The 20,963-nt window shown below is 60.1% G+C and overlaps 1 protein-coding gene across 28 annotated transcripts in view; it reads left to right on the top strand.

Annotated features, from left to right (window-relative positions):
• The window catches only part of JAKMIP3 (Janus kinase and microtubule interacting protein 3), a 111,089-nt gene that overhangs the window by 54,793 nt on the left and 35,333 nt on the right, over nucleotides 1–20,963 (top strand). For 15 of the 28 annotated variants that reach the window (XM_087862542.1, XM_087862546.1, XM_087862544.1 and 12 more), the window contains exons 3-12: nucleotides 1,036–1,533; nucleotides 11,791–12,006; nucleotides 13,394–13,513; nucleotides 14,098–14,244; nucleotides 14,568–14,681; nucleotides 15,081–15,212; nucleotides 16,875–16,910; nucleotides 17,682–17,741; nucleotides 18,871–18,999; nucleotides 20,101–20,229. In XM_087862542.1, the coding sequence (XP_087718668.1) occupies nucleotides 1,036–1,533; nucleotides 11,791–12,006; nucleotides 13,394–13,513; nucleotides 14,098–14,244; nucleotides 14,568–14,681; nucleotides 15,081–15,212; nucleotides 16,875–16,910; nucleotides 17,682–17,741; nucleotides 18,871–18,999; nucleotides 20,101–20,229 (1,581 nt within the window). The remainder of the gene's footprint in view (nucleotides 1–1,035; nucleotides 1,534–11,790; nucleotides 12,007–13,393; nucleotides 13,514–14,097; nucleotides 14,245–14,567; nucleotides 14,682–15,080; nucleotides 15,213–16,874; nucleotides 16,911–17,681; nucleotides 17,742–18,870; nucleotides 19,000–20,100; nucleotides 20,230–20,963) is intronic. The other 13 variants (XM_087862548.1, XM_087862553.1, XM_087862549.1 and 10 more) reach the window with 5 other exon arrangements.

Here is a 20,963-nt window from a genome sequence, read left to right as displayed (position 1 = left end):
GTGGGCCTGCCCAGGGTGGAGGGTCAGAGCTTATCACCCTGGGGAAAAGAACCCAACGTTGCTAGCTGGGGTGCCAGTGACCGTGGCAGGGAGGGCTGAAGCTTCCCCGGTGGCAGAGTGGGGTTGTCCGCCCACGGAGGTGCCCCTGGCTCTGCCTCCACTCTGAACCGGGTAGGCCGGGGCTTTGCCCGTGCAGACCCTTCCTCCTGCGGCGAGTGGATGGAGGGAGGTGAGTTGGAGACACAGCTGCCCAGAGTGGGGAGCAGGGGGAGCCGGCTCTAGAGCTGGGTTTGGGGCTTGGAGGCTTTGGGGGGTACGGGAGAGGAGGAGGGGATCAAGGATGCTGGCCCCACACGCGATTCTGCAGAGCCTGGAGGCAGGGAGGGAGGCAAAGCACCACCTGCAGCCCTGGACCCAGGCGGGTCAGCCGCTCCTTCACCCCATAGTAGGTTCTGAGCACCGACTTCCTGCCACGTGCAGCTGGTGTGGTCATGAGCCAAGGTGGACGTTCTAGATGAGAACAAGAGATTCAGTCAAAAATCTGAGCGTTTCCCCAAATCTAGACATTGCACGTCCTGTACACAGAGAGTGCAGGGGCCCCGAGTTGCCTCCCGTTGGCCAAGAACGTCACGGAAGGTGAGCACGACAGCCCCTCATCTGGGCTGGAGGCCTGTGCCCGAGGGCGCCCGCACCTTCCTCCCGGGGCTCACTGGTGAGGCGGCCGTTGGGCATCCCTGGCTCAGTCGGGCCTGGTCGGGGTGAGGAGTGGAGCAGATGTGTGTGCACACGTGTGTCTGTGATCTTCCTTTCCAGGCTCCCGGCGCTTCCGGCCCCAGCACCCGCGGACGCCTAAGCATGCGTGCTCATGCTCTCCACCCGCGAGGCTGGACGCGGTTTCCGTAAGGAGATGTTTGCAAAGGAAGATAGCTCCCAGCTTTGCAGGAAGGAGCACGAACGTGCCCGCGTTGGTCCCGGGGTCCACAGAGGCGGAGGTGGGCTCCCGACCCACGGGCCGGCGGTGCTCTTGTCTTCCAGGTCAGCCGGGTGGAGAGGGAGAAGAACCAGGAGCTGCGGCAGGTGCGCGAGCACGAGCAGCACAAGAACGCCGTGCTGCTGACCGAGCTCAAGACGAAGCTGCACGAGGAGAAGATGAAGGAGCTGCAGGCCGTGCGCGAGGCGCTGCTGCGACAGCACGAGGCCGAGCTGCTGAGGGTCATCAAGATCAAGGACAACGAGAACCAGCGGCTGCAGGCGCTGCTGCACGCGCTGCGTGACGGCGCCCCCGACAAGGCCAAGATCGTGCTGCTGTCCGAGGCGAAGGAGGAGGCCAAGAAGGGGTTTGAGGCGGAGAAGATAAAAATGCAGCAGGAGATCTCGGAGCTCAAGGGGGCCAAGAAGCAGGTGGAGGAGGCGCTGACCATCGCGGTCCAGGCCGACAAGATCAAGGCCGCGGAGATCAGGAGCGTGTATCACCTCCACCAGGAGGAGATCTCCCGCATCAAGAAGGAGTGCGAGCGGGAGATCCGCAGGCTGGTATGTGCTCCCGGGGCGCGGCGGGGGTGGGGGGTGGGGTGGGGGGGGTGGTGGCGGGTCCGCTGGGGGCGGGGGCACGTGGCACGGGAGCTTACTGGCTCCAGAGGGGTGAGACCAGAAGGCCCACGGGTGAAGGTCGTGGGCCCCCGAGGCCGTCCTGATGTCGGTGCCGCGTGGGAAGGCATCGTCTCCGTCTGGACCGTGGGGACTTGCATCTTGTCTGGTCAGGAATGGCCAAGTGCTGGCAGCTTCATCTGGGGCATCGGGATGGCTCCAGACACCCGCCGTCCGTGGCCGTCTCCCACAGAGTCAACATCCTCAGAGACGCAGAGCGAACAAGTTGAAGAGAGTATTCAGGGTTGGGGAGGGGTTTGCCTGATTCTCCTTGGAGCCTGGACCCCCTCAGCAATTCGGGGGAGATGGAGCTCTACCTTAGAGCCCTGTGTCCCCTGTCAGGGGCTGGGGACTAGCTGGCTTTGGTGCTGGTCACACTCAGGACCCCTGGGATCCCCTGAATGGGGTGCAGGGATCTTTCCGACCGGCTTGGCAGTGCCTCTGTGCACCTCTTCCTACTCCCTTGGGCTCTGGTTTCCAAAGACCGCCCCAGGCCATGCCGCCATGCTGTCCTCCCCAGAAGGGGTGCAGCTGTTCTCCAGACCCAAAGCCCAGGGGTGAATGCAAGACTTGTGAGCCGAACACAGCTGTGCCGCGATGTGCACATGGGGGCCCAAACGCTCCCAACCGGATATCCCCTTCCTTTCCCGGACTGTCCCCCGTTCCGTGTCCCCCCACAGCCCTAAGCCATGTGTTGGCACCTCCCTGAGCCACCAAGGACCACTTGTGAGAAGTGTGGGGTTCCTTGCATGACAGGATAGCCCCTCCCCTGCTCTTCTGCCCGGGAAAGGGGGGGAAGCCAGTGACCAGCTGGAGGAAGGTGGGACGGGACCGTCAGTGCTCACTGCCCAGTTCCACATGGCCCTGTTGTTCCACTTGATTGGATTCACTGCCTGTGGCTCCGTCTTCCCAGCTTAGTGCCTGTAACAGAACCAGTGGGTCCCTGCGGTGCCCCCATCCCTGGTGTGGACGCCCCAGAGGCAGCTGCTGGAAGCTCTTCTAGCTGATTCTTCCGGATTTTGTACTAAATTCTCAAAAACATGCTTACATCTCTACTTTTTTTTTTAAGATTTTATTTATTTGAGACAGAGAGAGACAGAGAGAGCGAGTTCAAGCAGGGGGAGGGGCAGAGGGAGAAGCAGGTTCCCCGCTGAGCAGGGGGCCCAACACAGGACTCGGTCGGTCCCAGGACCCGGGAATAATGACCCGAGACGAAGGCAGCCGCTGCACCGATGAGCCACCCAGGCACCCGCAAATTTCTACTTCCTGATTTTTCATTTTTGGCTCCCCCTTTGCCTCCCCCGCCCCCTGGCCCCCGGCCCTCGTCCTCTCCGCCCCTGCTTACCCCTAAACTGTCCCGGCCAGGTGTTCACCGGGGCACTCAGCTGCTGTTACTGAGGGGCCAAGTCAGGAAGGTGTGGGCAGTGTCAGGGGAGACCCGCGGGGTGGCGACCACGGCAGGCGCTCTCTGGGGCTCCAGGGGAGGGGGCGGATGACGGCAGGGGACAGCAGGGTGGCTTCCGGGGGCAGGGCCCTGCCACAGCCAACTCAGGCCAGCTGGGGATGTGGGAGCACAGGGCCAGCGTCCTGGGCCCAGAGCCGAGGGGACTCGGGGACTAGACAGGGTCCCACAGGACGCTGGGAATGTATCTCGGCTTAAGCGAATATTCACTGTGAGTGTTACTCACAGAAGACCCACAGGGACCCGCGCTTATATTACCGTCGTTGTACGTACTTCTTTTCCCCTGGAGTTCGTTTCTTCGTCTGCTTCATTTTCTACGTGCCTATTCCCGGGTCAGCCCTGAACTTCCAGGAGGCGCCTCTCTGTTGTGAGCACAGTCGAGACCAAGAATCGCCGTCTCCCCTGGTCCTGAGACGCCCCTCCTGGAGCCCGCGTCCTCCGTGTCTGCGGGGCTGCCTTCCCCCCGCCGGCCACCAGCCTGACCCCCACCACCCGGGAGCCCCGCCCCCTCCTGGGCGCCGTCCTCCCGCATCCTCCTCTTTTTCGCACATGATTTCTTCCGGTGGAGCGCGTGCTCGAATGGCGTCCTGGAGACAGTGTGGAGGCGAGGTTTGTGAGACTCTGCGTGTGTGACATTGTCGTTCCACTGTCCCGCTCAGTGGGACAGCTGCGTCGGGATTTATACGTCGGAGAAACTTCCCATCAGGAATTTGAAGGCAGCGCTGCCTTGTCTTTGAACTTACGGCGTGGCCGTGAGGACGCCTGAAACCCTGGCGATTCCTGACCTTCCCTGTTCCCGAGCCCCTCTGCCCCCACCCCGAAGCTGGGGTCTCCCCTGGAACGGGAGCATTCGTTCACACCACCGCCAGGTAGTTGGGAGGCTTTGCTCACTGGGAACGTAGTTTCTCGCTGGGAACGCGGACCCCAGTGCAGAGACTGCTTGCTGCGTCCTTGTCTTGCTCCCCGACGGCCCGGCGGCGAGGGGCTGGGCCTCCAAGGTTGCTTTCCAGCATGGCTTCTCGGAGATGTCCCCACTCTGTCTCCTTAAGTCAGGGCAAGAAGGTGGAACAATGAAGCCAACGCATCAGGTTGCAAAGGAAGATTCAAAACTGTCTTTTTTTGCGGGTGGCATGACTCTGTAGAGAACCCTGAGCAATTCACCCCAAAACCCCCAGAACCATTAAGACTTCAGCATGTTTTCAGGATCAAGATCAATATGCAAAGATCGGTTGTATTTTCATGCACGAGCAGCAAACAGTCCAGAACAAAATTTTTTAAAAAGATTTCATTTGTTTATTTGAGAGAGAGAACATGAGTGAGAGCACAGGAGCAGGGGCAGAGGCAGAGGGAGAAGCAGGCTCCCCGCTGGGCAGGGAGCCTGACGTGGGGCTTGATCCCAGGACCCTGGGATCATGACCTGAGCTAAAAGCAGACGCTTCACCGACGGAGCCAGCAGGTGTCCCCAGAATGAAATTCGAAAAACGTTCCCTGACAAGGGCAGGAAAAGAATGAAATGCTTAGGAACAAGTTTAAGGAGACACGTGCAAGGCTGTACGTGGAAGACTACGGAACACGACGGAGGGAAGAAGGGAGATGTGGGTGCCTAGCTATTCCTGCCCAGGGCGGAGAAGTCAGGACCGCCGAGACACAGCTCACCCCTCGCTCACACAGACCCTCAGAACCCCGCCGCGTTCCTGCAGGCACAGACCAGCTGGTCCTAAAGCTCCCAGGACAGTGAGCGTCTCCCCCCGTCGTGGCTGCTCTCGTGGGCCCTCGTGGTGGCATCTTCTGATCAAAAGCTTTAAATTCCACATTTCCAATTTGTCCGTCCTTTACTTTAGGGCTGGTGCGTATTGGGTCTTGTTTGAGAAACGCTCCTATTCTGAAGCCACGCAGCTTTATCTTTTGAATGCTATGGTTTGCCCTTTGTGCGTAAGTCCTTGCCCCAAGCTCATGTGTGTATGTGCACGTGTTCATGTGTGCAGGTCCATGCGTGTGCGTGTGTGCACGTGTGTATGTGTGTGCACCGCATGCACGTGTGTATGTGTGCCTGTGAGCATGTGTGTGTTTGTGCACATGTGTGTGCACGTGCTCGTGTGTACATGTATGTGCGTGCACACGTGTGTACTAGTGTGTGTGTGTACACGTGTGTGTGCACGTGTGTATGTGTGTGCAGCGCATGCACGTGTGTATGTGTGCCTGTGAGCGTGCACGTGTTTGTGCACGTGTGTATTGCATGTGCTCGTGTGTACATGTGTGTGCATGCACACATGTGTACGAGTGTGCGTGTGTGCGCATGTGTGTGCCTATGCGGATGTGTGCGTGCGCATGCTCACGTGTGTGTGCATGTGTGTACGTGCGCTCATGCATGCGTGTGTGTACATGTGTGTGTGCCTGCGTGAGTGTGTGCACGTGTGTGTGCCCATGCACACGGATGTTTTAAGGGCCACCGCTATCATGTGGTGAGTGTCCCTCTGTGAGTGACCCTTTGATTGTTCAGCTCTCCAGCTCATCTTACCTGAGACGCCCCAGCTTTGTAATCAGTCTTGATTTCTGGAGAGCCAGTCTTCCCTCCATGTGCTTCTGCTTCAAGAACTGACTCGACTCTTCCTGGCCCTTCAAACTCCCATATAAACCTCAAAATCTTTTTTCCTAGATAAAAAAAACGGTTGGAATTTTTATCAGGAATGTAGCCAAACCGTTAAACGGTACATTTTAACAGAGGGTGTCTTCGTGATTCCCATACAATACAGAACGAACACAAGGCAAAAATCCTATGTGACTCGCTGATTAATGAGGAAACAAGTAACATGTTGCCACATTCCGAGGAGGATTTGATCTAGAGACTGATGCTCCGACCTGGCGAAGATCACTTGCAGTGCTGTGGACGGCGTGGCGTCATTCGTGCGTCTGTGGACAGCGATGCTTGCAGGGCTAACGATCTTCTCCAGGGAAATGTCCACCCCACAGAATCAAGGGGCCTAAAGACAACGCCCAGGCCCAGGGGTGCGGATATGTCCACAGTACAATACAGATGTGTGTTGGTATGGCTGGCGGGAAGGCGTGACGGAGTGTGGTGTCCAGCCTGGGGAGGGGGGGGTTGTAGCCTTGGTTGGGAACAGGGAGCTCAGGGGCATTTTTGGAGAAGTTGTGCAGAGTGCAGCTGGGAGCAGGGCAGGAGCAGAAGGGGCGGGTGCAGGGGTGGTCCAAGGCGGCCCCCCCACCACAGACCAGGGTGGATCTGAGAAAGGTCCTGGCTCAGGGGACATGCAAGCTGGGGGCTGTCTAGAGGCGGGACCCAGCCCTGAGACACAGTGCACAGCTGGTAGGGGTGTCAGGGCGCTGGCCTGGCCCCTTGATCCAGGGGCTCGACAGCCACCTCCCTTGGTCCCGGCAGGGAGCTACAGGCCAGAGGAAGGACGTGACTCCAGCTCCAGGATGGCCTGGCTGCACACCTCTGGGTGCAGAGAGGCTGGCGATGTTGGCTCAGGGGGATGCCTGCCCCTGGCGGGCCTGGGGGGTCTCTCGGGGCTCCCCTACGGGAAGAGCCCGGTGCTGTCCCATCTGAAGATATTCGACAATCTTACTAAATTACAAATGTTAGGGAAAGAGTTTGCTGTTTCTCTGGCTGTGACACCGGCCCATTCTGCTGTGTGGTGATGACTTCCCTGGGCCTGGGATGAAGTGACAGAGACCCCAGAAGGTCAGCAGGCAGCTAGGGCTCAGGGGAGTGCAGGCCTGGACTCAGGGCCAGGGTGTGGGACAGCAACTGTAAGGAGCTGTGCACGAGTCCGCAAACAGACAGGCTTGCACCTGAGTGAGGGCCAGCCCTGGGAGCCCTTCTGCAGCCCAGACACACGGACGGAGCCCTGCGGCCATGGACCACCTCACCCGGGACGCTGTGGAGCATGCGGAGGGTTCTGTTCTCCCCGTCCACGGAGACAATGTTCCACATGTGGCCAGCACCCTGAGCAAAGGGGGACTCCACTGAGGGCACTGCTACCAGCAAACCTGGGGCCTGAATTCCCTGCGTCCTAGGGGGAGGAAGGGAGCTCCAGGCCTGGGGACAGGGACAGGTCTCACTGGAAGACAGGCTGAGGGAGGGCGGGGGCTGGGTTGGAATGAATTTCAACAAGTGCTGGCCACTTTGCAAAGACCAGAACAACCCCCAATGTGGCCCAAAGCCAGAGACTCCCCGGCAGCCCTGTGCTCACACTTGCTGGCACCCGGGCCTGGCCCCTGCCTCCTTGCCCCACTTCCAGCCCTCGTCCTTGGCACCAGCCTGTGTGGGGTCCTCTGGACCATGGCTCACGGGTGCCGAAGGGAGGCTGTGGCTATCTGTGGTCATCTCAGAGAGCCCCATAGGTGCCTGGGATGGCCCTGGTGTGGTGGGGGAGGGGGGGGTGGTGGTGCTGAAGTGCCGGGAGGGCTGCAGCTCAGCTGGGAGCAGAATGGCCAGGCTGTGCCGTCCAGAGCCAGGAGAAACTATGCACAATTAAGTTCCTGTCTTGACCTGAAGACCCCAGGTACTGGCTGGAGATGTGGCAGCTGGTGGGGTCACAGAGGTCTCCAAGAGAAGGCATGTGCAGGAAAGCCAGGGCTGGGACATGGTGGCCAGCAGACACACCCCAGACAGAGCCAGAAGCTGGGCTGAGCCTGGAGTGGTTGCAAGGCTGCTCCTGGGGTGGAGGGACGGCCCTGCCTTGAAGTCACCCAAGGGATGGGACGTGCGTCTCCATCCGGGCACCTATCAGATCACCCCATTGGGTGGTTTCAGGAAGTAACTGCAGGTTGAGACCCTCCCCAAGAAGGCCCAGGCCTGTTGGTTTTGGGGCCCTCGCAAGGCCACTGCACGAGGGCCCCTTGATCTTACGGAAGGGGAGCCTGGAGTCAACTCTTCAGCCGTGGCCGTCCAGCGCTGTCCCTGCGGAAGCCGGGTCCTGGGGGGCGGGGGAGTGAAAGTCAGAGGGGGAGATTCAGGTTGTTCATGGAAGTTGGGGGCAGGGGTGGGGGGGCCTGGTGGTGAGACGTTGGGCCCCGGGGCAGCCTCAAGGCACTCTCACGCCCCGTTTCTACTGAACCTGGGAGGGATGTTTGTCTCGCATGCACATCTCTCACTGAAACCCGAGCTCAGCCCGTTGCTGGCGCGCTCTCCGAAACCCCAGGCAGGCAAAACCCAGTTCCAGCTTTCTCACCCAAATCCGTGATGTAGACGATCATCCCCCCTCACCCAGGTATCCAGCGCCGTGATCAACCCCGGAAAAGATCGCTATAGAAGGGAGACTGCGATCTCCCAGAGCGCCGCTCACGGGGAGCCCCGCGGGGTTCTGTCCTGGAGTTGGGGGGTCCTGGGCTGCGGGTGAGTGACAGCCGTGTGTGTGAGGTCCGGACTCCCTGACAGAGCCTTGCATGGAGTGTGTTTTCAGACGGGACATTTTCAAACCTAGAGGCTGAACTGTGTCCATTCCCCGGGCTGTGGTCCCAGGCAGGTCCCCCATTTTTGCCCAAGATGCGTGACGGCGAACTGCCCAACGCATTTGTCTCTTTGCTCTGGGGGAGAGGTCCTCGCTGGAGCAGGTGCGAGGTGAGGGAGGGTCCTGAGGTAAGGCCCCCCTCAAGGCCCCCCCGACACCCCCCTGTGGTTCCGGGGTGGGAGCTGCCACAGCTGTGAGGGGTCACCAGGGGGCCACCAGGGGGTTGGCGGTGGTGCGGGGGCCTCTCTGCTGGGGTGCTTTTATTTTTATGTATGTATGTATGTATGTATGTATGTATTTAAAATACCTTATTTATTTTAGAGGCGGGAAGGGCAGAGGGAGAGGGAGCAGCAGACTCTCCGCTGAGCAGGGAGCCTGAGGACGAGGGGCTCCATCCCAGGACCCCAGGACCATGACCTGAGCCTCAACCAAGAGTCAGACACTAACTGAGTGGGACACAGGCGCCCGCTAAGGTGCTTTCAAATGCAGGTTCCCAGGCTCAGGCAGAGGCTCTCGTTCTGTGCCTCTGCTCCGGACTGCAGGGGGCGGGTCATGGCTTGCGGGGCGTCCTCTCCCCTCCACAAGGGCCATTCTTCCAGCCTCAGCAGCCTCCCCTAGGGACCCACCGTCCCAAGGGCTGCCTCGGTTTCCATACATCTTCTGTAACTGGGCAAGAGGGGGTGTGGAGGGGTGTGTGGGGTGTGGGTGCTGTAGGGGAGGGGTGAAGGGTGGGGAGCTCACAGGGGTGAGGGGATGTGGGGTTGGGGGTGCCCTAGGGGAGGCGGTGAGGGGTGGGGTGCTCACAGGGGTGAGGGTGTGTGTGGGATGCTATCGGCATTGTGCGGAGGTGAGGATGCTGTGGAGAGGGGCTGCGGGGACGTGGGGGAGGTGGGGGTGTGGGGGTGTGGGTCTGGACACTGGAGGTGGGTAGGGGCAGCTCGTGTAGAAGCTAGCAGGCTCTGGTCAGGATTTGGAATCTTACCGTTGAACTTTGGGGGTGATGCGACCTGTCAGTTTTCAACGATGACTCCGGTTGTGTGGGGACGGGCTGTAGCAGGCATAGGAGTGGACATGGGGAAGCCACTTGGAAGCCGCTGCATCGGTCCAGGAGAGAGAAGGTGACAGTAGGGTGACTGGCACATCCTGATTCAGTCCCCCGTTTCACCCGAGAGCCCCTGTCCTGTGCTCTTGGCCGGGCTGGTCATCTGAGTGCTGGTGGGTGTGGATGGTGACAGGTGACGTCCCCAGGTGCTCTCTGCCCTCCGGAACCATAGGCCTCTGGCAGGGAAAGGGGGTGCTGGGCACAGAGGGGCAGCCCCCCAGTCCCACGCTGCCCACTATGCTTCCCTGGCCTGCCTGGGCATCCTATTTGGAAATGTGCCCCAAGTCGGAAGCAGCTCCCTGTAGACATGGGGGCCCCACGGGACCGGACAGAGCTTTTCCTCCACCTCAACGGGGCGTCTGTGTCACGCACGCGCATGGCCCCCCTTCACAAATGGGCGTTCGAGGTGGGAGCTGTGGGAACTCGCCCTTGGCGTCTCCTGCACACGGACACTGACAGACCCTGACTCTGCCGGTGTAGACCCCCTGGGGACACTGTCGCTGATCTTACAGTGACTTCCCACCTTGATAAAATCAAATCCTGCCCCTGCGTGAAAGCCCCTTCCCTTGAATTGCCTTTGTGAGCGGGTCACACCACTTGGCTGTAGCACATGACATGGACGGGTGACGTCTTAGGGAGGTCTGCTTTTTGGTCCAAACCATCTGTTTAAAGAGCTCATTTAAGTGGGATCTTTGTGTAGAAATTCTTATTTTCTGGTTTCCTGTTGAAAGAATGGTGATGTTTCTGAGTGTCCACGTTAGACCCCAGAACATAGCTGCTTAGTAATACAATACAATTTTACTGGCCCCTTTGTTTTCTCTAATTCAGTGTGTTTCTGTGCGCTCTAGTAAATGGGAATTTAACAATTAGGGATTTCTTTTATTCTGTTCCGTTCATCGCCTGCCTGTGGATTCTGTGATCTGGGCTAATGAGACATCTCTTTCTTTGTTTCCAAGCTGACTTCAGCAGACGGCTGATGTATTAGCTTATTTAGCCTTAAACAGCAAGTGAAGCATCAGGATACCCGACCCCGTTCCGTTGTTTGAAAATATGTTTTAAACTGGGTTGTCTTGTAAATCAAGCACCGTCGTAATGACCCCTGCAGTGCCCCAGTCTGTCTGTCCGTCTGAAGAATGGGCGGAGTGGAGTGTGTTTGCCTCCCCACGGGTAGCAGCGCACCCTTCGGTGGTCCAGATGAGGGGCTCGGAGGCAGGTGGCCGCTGTGTGCAGAGGGCCTTCTTGCAGCTCTCAGGAGGCCGAACACTTGAGGGAGAGCGGGGAGGGCCATGGACCCCTCACAGCTACTACCTCTGTGGCATGCAGAGACCTGGGTAGGCCGGGTGCCCCTGTCCTCCAGTCTGGAGCTGACATGTCCAGAGACCCCCCCAAGCCTTAGCTCAAAGCAAGATTAACTAAAAGGCAGCTTTGCCTGCAGTCGGGCAGCACTTCTGCTGTCTGTCTGTCCCCACCTCAGAGCAAGGAGAGGCAGGGTGCAGAAGAACAAGAACGTTGGCTCCAGCTCTTCCTGGGCCGGGTGCCCCTCAGAGAGGAGAGGAAAGAGGCAGCGAGAAACTTCTGCTTCTCATACCCACAGCCCGCCTGTTGGAGGACGGACCTTACTCCTCACACTCTCCTATGGATGGGGTTCAAGGAACTCGGGGAATCCCCCTGCCCTGCCCAACACACAGCAGGAGGCAGGAGCTGCAGACAGCTTCTGTGCACTGGCCAGCCAATGCCAGCCCCCAGTGGCCACACCCAGCACTGAAGAGGGTGGTCCTGGCGGGCACCCAGGGGCGCTGGGAGGGGTGCACAGAGTCCAGGAAGGAGTTTCAGTTGCACCAGCTTGAACCGACCCAGCAGAGCAGAGGCCAGCCTGGACGGGGGGTCGGGGGAGGGGGTGTGTGTCACTGCGTCCTGAGCCGTGGGGCTCTCGGTCCAGGGCGACCTGCTTTGCATCCGGTCTCGGAGCCCGGAGACACACTAGCAGGGCCGCTGCCGTGGGGACCCTCCCGATGCTGGTTCCCAGTGTTGCTCCACCTGTCTCTATGGTAACTGCAGATCTGTACTCTGCCTGCCTGTGTGATTGTGTTCTGTTCTCCTTGTAGATGGAGGAGATAAAATTGAAAGACAGAGCAGTCTTCGTGCTGGAGAGAGAGTTAGGGGCCCAAGCCGGGCACGCTCAGAGACTGCAGCTCCAAAAAGAGGCTCTCGATGAGCAGCTGTCCCAGGTCAAAGAGGCTGACCGGCACCTGGGCAGCCCCAGACGGGAACTTCCTTATGCAGGCGGTGCAGGAGACGCCTCAGACCCCTCGGGAAGCCCTGTAAGCACCTCCCCATGCTTTGCCCGGTGACCCAGAGTCACAGACAGATAGCGCTGCTGCACGCGGCTCTGTGGCCCTGCTCGGGCAGCTCCCCAGGGCGTTGAGAGCCTAGGTCCAGAGTCCAGGACCAGAACCTCCTGACCGGGGGACGCTGACCGTGTCTGCAGCCCACCAGCTGGACCCCGGACCCTCGGCTTCTCCGGCGTGGCTGGGAGGGCAAACAGACTCTGTCTCCTTCCTTCCTGGCTAGCGTTGCATAGCACTGGCCTTCCCTCGATCACCCCCATGGCCCCCCCAGGCTTCGGGCTAGAGCCTACCTGCAGCTGCCAGACCCCCAGGCGGCTAAGGGTCCTCGCTTGCTGGTTCTGGTTCCCGCCCTGGGCGAGTGGATGAGCCATACCGCTTCCATCTCCATGTGCACGGGCTCCTGCCTCTCCGCTCGCCCGCACCCGCCCCCAGTCGCCCTCACCCGCTTTTCGTGTGCCCATGCCACCCGTCTGCTCCTTTTCAGGCTGCCGTGGCAGCGTGGGGGCAGCCGGCAGCCACAGGGCTGTGACATCATTCATTCTGCAGTGCTGCTCCTCATTCAGAGCCCTCTGGAGTGGTTCTGGGTAACGCGGGGTGGGGGGAGTCTAAATTCCATGGGCCGTCAGTGCAGGTCCTGCGGGGCCTGCTCCCTAGCCTCTCCTGCACCTGCTGAATGAGGAACCATTCCTCTGTCCTTCCCGGACACGCATTTGTTTGAGCTGAGCCAGCCCGAGGACAGTGACATTGCAAGAATAGAAAATGATTTCTTATAATCTTATTATAAACGGCTTAACTGAATTAAATCTTGCTCTCGCATTCGGTGGATTGCATTAACTCCAGAGAGATTCTGAAACTGGATCAAAATGTTTCCATTGATTTTTGAATGAGGTTCCAGAGGTTTCGAAAGTGACCTGCTGGAGCCTCAGTGTGAGGGAGCACGCTTCTTGGGAAGCCACCCTTTGAGGAAGTCTTAAGTTGAACATCTTGTCCTGTGCTCACATGATCACCCTAGGGAAACCATGACCCCACGTCCTGCGCAGGGCAGACCCGGGGGGTCTCCCCGAGGGAGCCTGGAGCACACACACCTGGGGTGCCTGCATTTGCACGCCCTTGCCTCCCACCTCTGCACACTCCTGGACATTTCTGCTCCTTCCTTCTGTCCCCACTGTGCGGTCTGCGTGCCCGCGGTGGTCAGCCAGCAGTCACCTGCCCCGGGGGAGTCTGCACCCACCCACCTGCCAGGTGCAATCACGGGCAATCACCATGCAGAACTGCTCTGCTCTCCGTGGTGTGCGGGGATTTGCAGAGCTTTCTATGCCTGCGTCTAGGGACAGTTAGTTGCAGTTGATTTTTGTTTTAGGAACAGCAGTTGGATGAAAAGGATGCTCGGCGCTTCCAACTTAAAATTGCTGAGCTGAGTGCGATCATTCGGAAGCTGGAGGACCGAAATGCCTTGCTGTCGGAAGAAAGGAATGAGCTGGTGAGTGGCAATGGGGCAGGGGCACGGGGGATCTGGATCCTATGGGTCTATGGCTGTGGGCGGGGGCACAGTGCAGAAGGCATCCACCTCCAAAATTCCTTGTGGGAAGGAGGAGTGATGGTGCTGGGGGCAGGGCTTGCATACAGGCCTCTCAGCTGTTTCAATAAAGCTTTACGAACAAAACCTGGTTGGGGGGGGGTGGATGTGGGCCTCTGGCTCTGGTTGGTTGATCCCTGCTCCATATTATTGAGCAAAAGTACCCTTCATCCTGTGCGTTGTCTGGGATGAGTGAGGCCCTCCCCGCTCGGTGGAGCCATCACCACTACTCCTAACAGGCACTGGGATTTCCAGGAGACCTGCGTCTGAGTGGGGGCTTCTCCAAGGGGCCTGAAGGGCCATGGGCCAGGAGAGTTTACCGTAGCTCTTCTTGCAAAATAGTCTTGGCCCCAAAATGGTCTTGGCCCCAGACCGCCTCCTTTTGGGGTAGCCAAAGTGTGTTCCAGCCGATTTTCTGACTCTGTATGGGCACTGTTGGTTGCATGTCACACTTAAAATCATGTTGTGTGATTAATTTTGTCTTTCAGTTAAAGCGCTTAAGGGAAGCTGAGAGTCAGTACAAGCCGTTGTTGGATAAAAACAAACGCCTCACTCGGAAAAATGAAGATCTGTCCCACACTTTACGTCGGATGGAAAACAAGTTAAAATTTGTCACGCAGGAGAACATAGAAATGGTAAGGGCCCTGCCTGGTCGGGTAGGCCAGCAGCATTGCTCATGGTCACCAGCAGTGAGCGACAACCCCCTGCACTTCTGACGTGCAAGGTTTGATCATCCGAGCCCCGCCAGGCCCCTGGTCTCATACACTACGGGGCAGGAGCTGGGAGAGGAGACAGTAGGCGAGGGTCTGAGCACTGGAGGGAAGAGGTCATGGGCACCTGCCTGGGCAGAAGGGGGCGGTGAGGTCACTGGGCAGGTCAGACCCAGGCCTCCTGCCGGGTGGAACACCAGGAGCTCCCACCGGCATCTGCAGACCCTGCAAATCTCTGGCCCAGGTAGGAAGAGCCCCAGGACGCCTGCGTGGAGGGGAAGGAGCCAGCAGACCAGCACCACACACACCCCGAGCTGGCCGAGGGTCCACTCCTGCGCAGCCACTGCGTGGCCTGGGGGACGGTTAGCTGGTGTCTCCTGTGTCCCTTCTTAGTTTAGCCAGAGTCGTTCAGCACGACGTGTCGGGGGGCAGCGGGGGAGGGAGGGGAGGAGGGCGGGGTGCTCCCCCCTTCCCGCACGGGCGGCAGAAATGCCTCCTAACGACGCTCAGCTCGGAAGGCGGCAGGGTGTGCGATGGCCGGCCTCTCTGGTCTGGGGGTGCAGACTGGCCCCGCGCGTGCCCCCAGGGCCCTGCAGCCCGCCGCCCCGAGGCCCGAGCAGAGGAACCCCTGCCCCCCGCCCCCCGGCAGACGGGGAGACGGGGCTGCGCGGCGAGAGCCGGCCGGCAGAGAGGACCCCCTCTCCCCGCCGCCCTACGGCCCCTCACTCTGCCCTCGTGACCTGGTGTGGTTGGCTTTGCAGAGACAAAGGGCCGGGATTATCAGGAGACCCAGCTCCTTAAACGACCTGGATCAAAGTCAAGACGAGAGAGAAGTTGACTTCTTGAAACTTCAAATTGTGGAGCAGCAGAACCTCATAGACGAGCTTTCTAAGGTGCCCGCGCCCCCTCGGCGGTGCCCCCGAGTCCCTCCGCCACGCCGCAGGGCGCCGCTCGGGTTTCCAGCCCCTCGACCCGCCCCGTCAATCTCCGCCGGCCACGCCCGCCGGCCTCGCCCTCCAGCCCCTCCCCGCCCGCCTCCCTTGGTCCCTCCCCCGACCGTCGGCCCCGCCCCTCCCGGCTTCCTCGGCCCCGCCCCATGGCCATGCCCCGCCCCTCACCCCTCCCCTCCCATCTCCCTTGGTCCCTCCCCCGACCATTGACACCTCCATCCCCCCTCGGCTCCTCCCCTCCCCGCTCCTTGGCCTCCCTCCTCACATCTCCCTTGGCCTCTTGCCCTCCCGCGGGTCCAGCAGGCCTGCCCCCTTGCCCTCCCTGGGGGCTCCACCGGGGTCATGCCCCAGTGGCCCTCTAAAACTGCGTCCTCTCTTCATCGCTTTGGACCCGGGGTTTCAAGGGCAGTGATGCTGCGGTGGTACCTGGGACCCCGGGACACAGCAGCATACCTGGGGGCTTAACACACTCTTCTCAGTCTGGAGGCCAGAGCCCAGTAAAGGTGCTGGGTCAAGACCAGGGTCCACCCTTTGCTGCAGGGAAGCTTCTGGTGGCTGTGGGCCTCTCCTCGAGTCTCCTCCGCCTGTTTCCTCGGGGCCAGCTCTCTGTGTCCCTCCCCTTCTCTTCTCTCCTGCGGACACCTGCCCACCCTAATCCAGGAGGGTCTCGTCTCCAGATCCCTGACTCAATCACGTCTGCAGAGACCCTAGTCCAGATAAGGTCCAGGCCCATGTGCTGGGCACTAGGACGTGGACAGGCTCCTCAGGGCCCCATCCAGCCCTCGACGCTGCCCTGTCCCTGTGGCCCCTACCCTCCCAGCACAGTTTTGCAAATAGTCCTGCACCAGACCCTCGTCCAGTTACCCTGCTTGGGGGCCCTCTGCGTCTTGTTGGGTTCCCCTCGGATCATTTCAGAGCAAGTTGCGTTGGTCGTTCTGTGACCTCTGGGGGCGGCAGAAGGGACAGCAGCGTCTCTCCTGCTGGTGTGGCTCATGGCCCAGAAGTGCTGGCCTTCCCTGTCTTGTTGTTGCTTTTAGTAAGTTCTGTGCCCAACGTGGGGCTTGAACTCAAGCCCCTGAGATCAAGTCCCAAGGTCCATGGACTGAGCCGGCCAGGAGCCCCAAGGCCTGTTTCATTTTGATGACTGAAGTTGCCTCCAGAGTAACAGGAGATCCCACTGCCCAGCACGGGCTCTGGGGCGGGGTCTCACCACACAGCCTTCCCCAACTGCGCCTGAGAGCTGACCTCTCGTCTCACTCAACCACACATCGACCGTCAGTCCCCACGCGTCTAAGAATCTGTGGGGATGGGGGCGTATAGGAAAAGGAAGAAATCTCAGTCAGTTGCAATTGTTCACTTTTGCAGTTTCCGAAAGGCGGGTGACAGGCCCTTGGCCCTGAGCCGGGGGCCCCTGGGTACTCCTGCAGGTTCTCCGTGCCCTTGGGAGGTCAGTTTAGGGAGGGAGGGAGGACCATGATGGCCAGGTCAGGTGCTCCCTCTCCGAGCAGTGGGAAATGGTCGAGTTTTGGGGCAGCCACCAGGCTCTGGGGCTCCTGGGGGGCAGGTCTGTGCTCCCAGCTCTGTAACAAGCTGTTCTCTCCCTAGACCCTTGAAACCGCCGGCTACGTGAAGAGTGTGCTCGTAAGTAATTCGCTCTCCTACATTCACACCCATTTCCCAGCACACTTGTCCCTGGGACCCCTGGTGCTGGTGGCGCCTTCTAGTCCAGACAGAGGCGGCCGTACCAACACAGGCTGCCTGCCCAACGGCTTTGCAGTGGTGACCGAGGACGCCCATCCACTAGGGTCCGATAGATGCCCCGGGTGGTCTTTGGTGATGCCTGCCAGAGCTGGCCCCCAGCTTTGCTCATTCTTCAGGGATGGCTGCCCTCCTGGGAGCATACCCCCACCACGGGGTCCTCCCCCGCTGGCATGGTCCAGCAGTCTAAGCGTGGCTGGTGTGTGGTCAGGGTCACGGAAATGTAGTGGAGCTCCCTGGGGGGAAGCGGGTTTTTGGTCTCCTTACCTGGCGTCAGGGTCTGTTCCCACCTGCGCGGGGTGCCGTTTCTCCAGACGTCTGCTCAGAGAGTGCGGAGCACGGCTGCGCTCGGGCCCTCTCGGATTCCCGTTTCTGTGTGTGCTGCTCACACACTGTGAAAGACGCTGGAGCGGCCTGAACAGAGCGGGGCCACAGCCCCCCACGTGGGCCATCGCTCCTTTCAGCCCAAGCGGAAGCCACGTGCCATCTGCCCCAAGCTTCAGAGCCAATGGCTCTCCCCGAGCAGGGCTGCGTGTCTGTGACCAGGCAGGCAGTAGCCCATCTAGGAGCCACCCTCCGAGTCCGTCCAGATGACCACGCGGGAATATTGGCAGGACTGCTGGACCGCTCAATCTCTTCCACTGGTTTTTGCAGGAGCGAGATAAGCTTTTGAGATTTCGGAAGCAAAGAAAGAAAATGGCCAAACTCCCCAAGGTAAAAGACACGTTGCTGACATATGTGTACACGGCATGTATGTTTTTAAAAGCCACTTGCCACAAGGGAGTTTCTCTCTAGAGACGAAAAGAAGATAATCTTATTCTTTCTAAAAATTGTTACTGTACAATAACCAAAATGAACCCGAATCAACACTCTGTTTATAATTTTAAATTTGAAAATGCTACCTTGTTGCTTTTAAATTTCCCAGGGAGGACAGGATTCAGGGCAGCAGGGAGGAGGGCTTAGCCCGGGGACTCTGGCCTTCCCCTGCCCTGGTGGGAGCTAGAATTCCCGCGTTGCCCTGGGGCCCGCAGGCCTGCCTCGCCACCGCCACCGCGTGGTCCCCGGCCAGCACTGCAGGCTGTAGCACGTGCACCTGCAGGCCCCACGCGGCCCCCTCCCAGCCGACCTGCACCCCCAGGTGCAGGGGATCCGAAACACAATCCTTTCCCATAAATGTGTGCTTTTTATTAAAGGAGACTCAGGAGCTATTTCCAGAGAATGTTAACTTGTGCTCTGCTTTATGCAAAGTGCGTGTGTTTTCTTGTTTGGCTTTTGAATGCTCAAGGGCGTTCCTCACTTAGGCTGGGAGATAATCCTTAGGCACAAATGCTGGCTTGTCTGGCCCCCAGAAGGGCCCGTGGAGGGAGTGACAGGGTGTTGGGGGCTCTCTCTCCTCGGGATTACTGCAGAGCATTTAGAGATTTTCTGGAGGCCTGGGAGCCCGGCTGTGCAGAGGAGGCCCTCCCCTCTCCACCTGGGCCCCCACTGTCCCGGCGCTTCCATGAGGCAGGAGTGGGGAGAAGCCAGGCGATTGGGATAAAGGCCAGGAGCCATCCAGACAGACTCAGCAGCCAAGGACAGGATGCTGGTTGACGAAGGCGTGGACCATCGGCCACAGTGCCCTCCAGCCTTGGTGACGGGTGCTCTTCATGAGCTGGACCATGAAGGGGCCCGTTGGGATTTCAGCACAAGGGGGACCCAGGCAGCTCCTGTGACTGGGCCAGGAGTTAGGCAGAGTGTCAGGGGCACTGGCAGGAGGGACTTGGGTAGAGTGGATGGGGAACATGGGGTCGGGGGGACACGGGTCCATGTCTGGACTAACTCAGTTCCTTTTGGCCAAAAGCCGGTTGTGGTGGAGACCTTCTTTGGATACGATGAAGAGGCTTCCCTGGAATCCGATGGCTCTTCCATCTCTTACCAAACGGACCGGACGGACCAGACCCCATGTACCCCCGACGACGACTTGGAGGAGGTAGCCTCCCCCAGGGGCTTCTGGACAGGCTCGGGCAGGGCCTGGAGACAGAGGGGGTCAGTGTCGAGGATCTGGGGACATGGGGTCTGCGGTGAGGTCTGCCCCCGGAGCGGTGGGCTTGCTGGCCCTCCCTGGCTGTGCCCCCAGTAGCCTGTGGTTTGGCACAGTGAAAAACACTCCGCATTGGCACCCCTTCCTTCACCGGCTTCTCCCCACCGCTGTGCTCATGCCCCTCCCGACAGTGGGACAGAGGCTCCCTGCCTCTCCAAGCGCTGCCTGGGGTCTGAGCCACCCAGTGCGGGGAGGCTGGCACCAACACCGAGGTGTATATCAGGGCGACGAACAGTGCGGAACAGCGTTGTCTCTGATCAAAGCACAGCCAGCGTGTCCTGCCCACCCGTCCTTCTTCCAGAAGGGACCACCCTCAGACGCAGGCAGCCGGCTGAGCCCCGCATGTGGGAGGAAGCTGTGCTTGGTTTGGTCTGACTGGCTCAGCCCCTGTGACTGAAGGACAAGGAGTAGCAGGCAGTCCACGGCCCTGACAGGCCCAGGGACACTAAGGCCTTGGGTAGGGCCTCCCCTGGCAGATCCGGGCAGGTGGCCCCATGGCCATGGACCCACTTAGAGACCTAAGGCATCGTAGCACAGCTGCCGCCAGCAGCCTTGGGAGTAAGGAGCACAGGGAGCCGGGGCCAGGCTGGGGTTCCTGGGCCTGGTCCCCCTCGGACACAGCCACGCTCTATACCAGACCTAGGCCTTGTTCTCGGAGCAGCAAGCACTTCGGGGCCCCGAGGGGCCCTGGGAAGGCAACAGCAACTCCCTGTCTTCTCCCTGGGGCAGCAGGTGTCCTTGTAGCCAGAAGAAGGCATTTGGGGATCACTGCAGGAAGGTGGGGGTGGGGAGGAGATGTATTCCCAAGCTCAGGTCTCACCTGGCACATTTGGGGGAGCAGGTGGGGCCCCCGCGGAGCCCCTGGCCTGGCTGCTAGGCCCTGAGGTTCACCCTGGCCTCAGGGCAGCCACCTGGGCCTTTCCCCCAGGGGGCTCTGGGCTCACCTCCCCGGGGCCCCAGGTAACACCGTGTCTCTGTGCACCTGTCCAGAGCGTAGCCAAGGAGGAGACGGAGCTGAGGTTCCGGCAGCTGACCATGGAGTACCAGGCCCTGCAGAGGGCCTACGCTTTGCTGCAGGAGCAGGTCGGAGGGACGCTGGATGCAGAGCGAGAAGTTAAGGTCTAACTGACTTCTACTCCACAACGTTCCGGCTCTCGCTGGGCTCCTCCCCGCTTGACCCCTGGCCTTGCAGGGACACTTGCATCGCTTCACCTTCCAGGCCAAACCCTCTCTCCCACGGTTCTTGCCAGGCCTGCTGATGCTCCCTGAGGCGATTGAGAGCCAAAGTTTGGGCAGCAGCGCTGGCAGTTGGCCAGGCGACGGGTGGGGCCTCCCAGAGCGGTCCCAGGCACAGGTGTGAGTGATGGTCCCCTGGAGAGCCACCCGTGTCTCCTCTGGGGACTGTGGCTGGCCGGCAAGGGGAAGTCCGCTTCCTTGCAAATCTGTCAGTGGAGCTCTTGGGGGGCTCCCCCGTAGCTGAGGCTCAGAGTGGAGAAGGGCCAGCGTGGCAGCTCAGTTCTTGAAATTTGCTGAGTTTATTCATTCATCTGATACACGCTGAGCTCAGCTGCTGTGCCCGCCTTGACCCTGAGCCTCACCAGGCAGGCCCTGCTGGGAGCAGGTAGGTGTCCCTTCCTGCCCCTGCTTCCCTGGACCCTGGGTCAGGTGCTCATGCCCCATCCGCCAAAGACAGGAACACGGGGCTGATGGGTACCCTCGCTGGCCACCAGGGGAGGCCGTGGCAGGGTCTGTGCCCTGCCCTTCCCTGAACCCCTCCCCCTGCTCCCTGACATGTGGCCTGTCCTGCTGGGGCATAAGGAAATGGGCTGCATGCTGTACACTGACGGGCTCCC

Source organism: Ursus americanus, chromosome 6 (genome assembly GCF_024610735.1).
Source record: "Ursus americanus isolate L20-20 chromosome 6, mUrsAme1.1.p, whole genome shotgun sequence".
Classification (NCBI taxonomy): domain Eukaryota; kingdom Metazoa; phylum Chordata; class Mammalia; order Carnivora; family Ursidae; genus Ursus; species Ursus americanus.
This window is presented reverse-complemented; position numbering and strand designations above follow the sequence as displayed.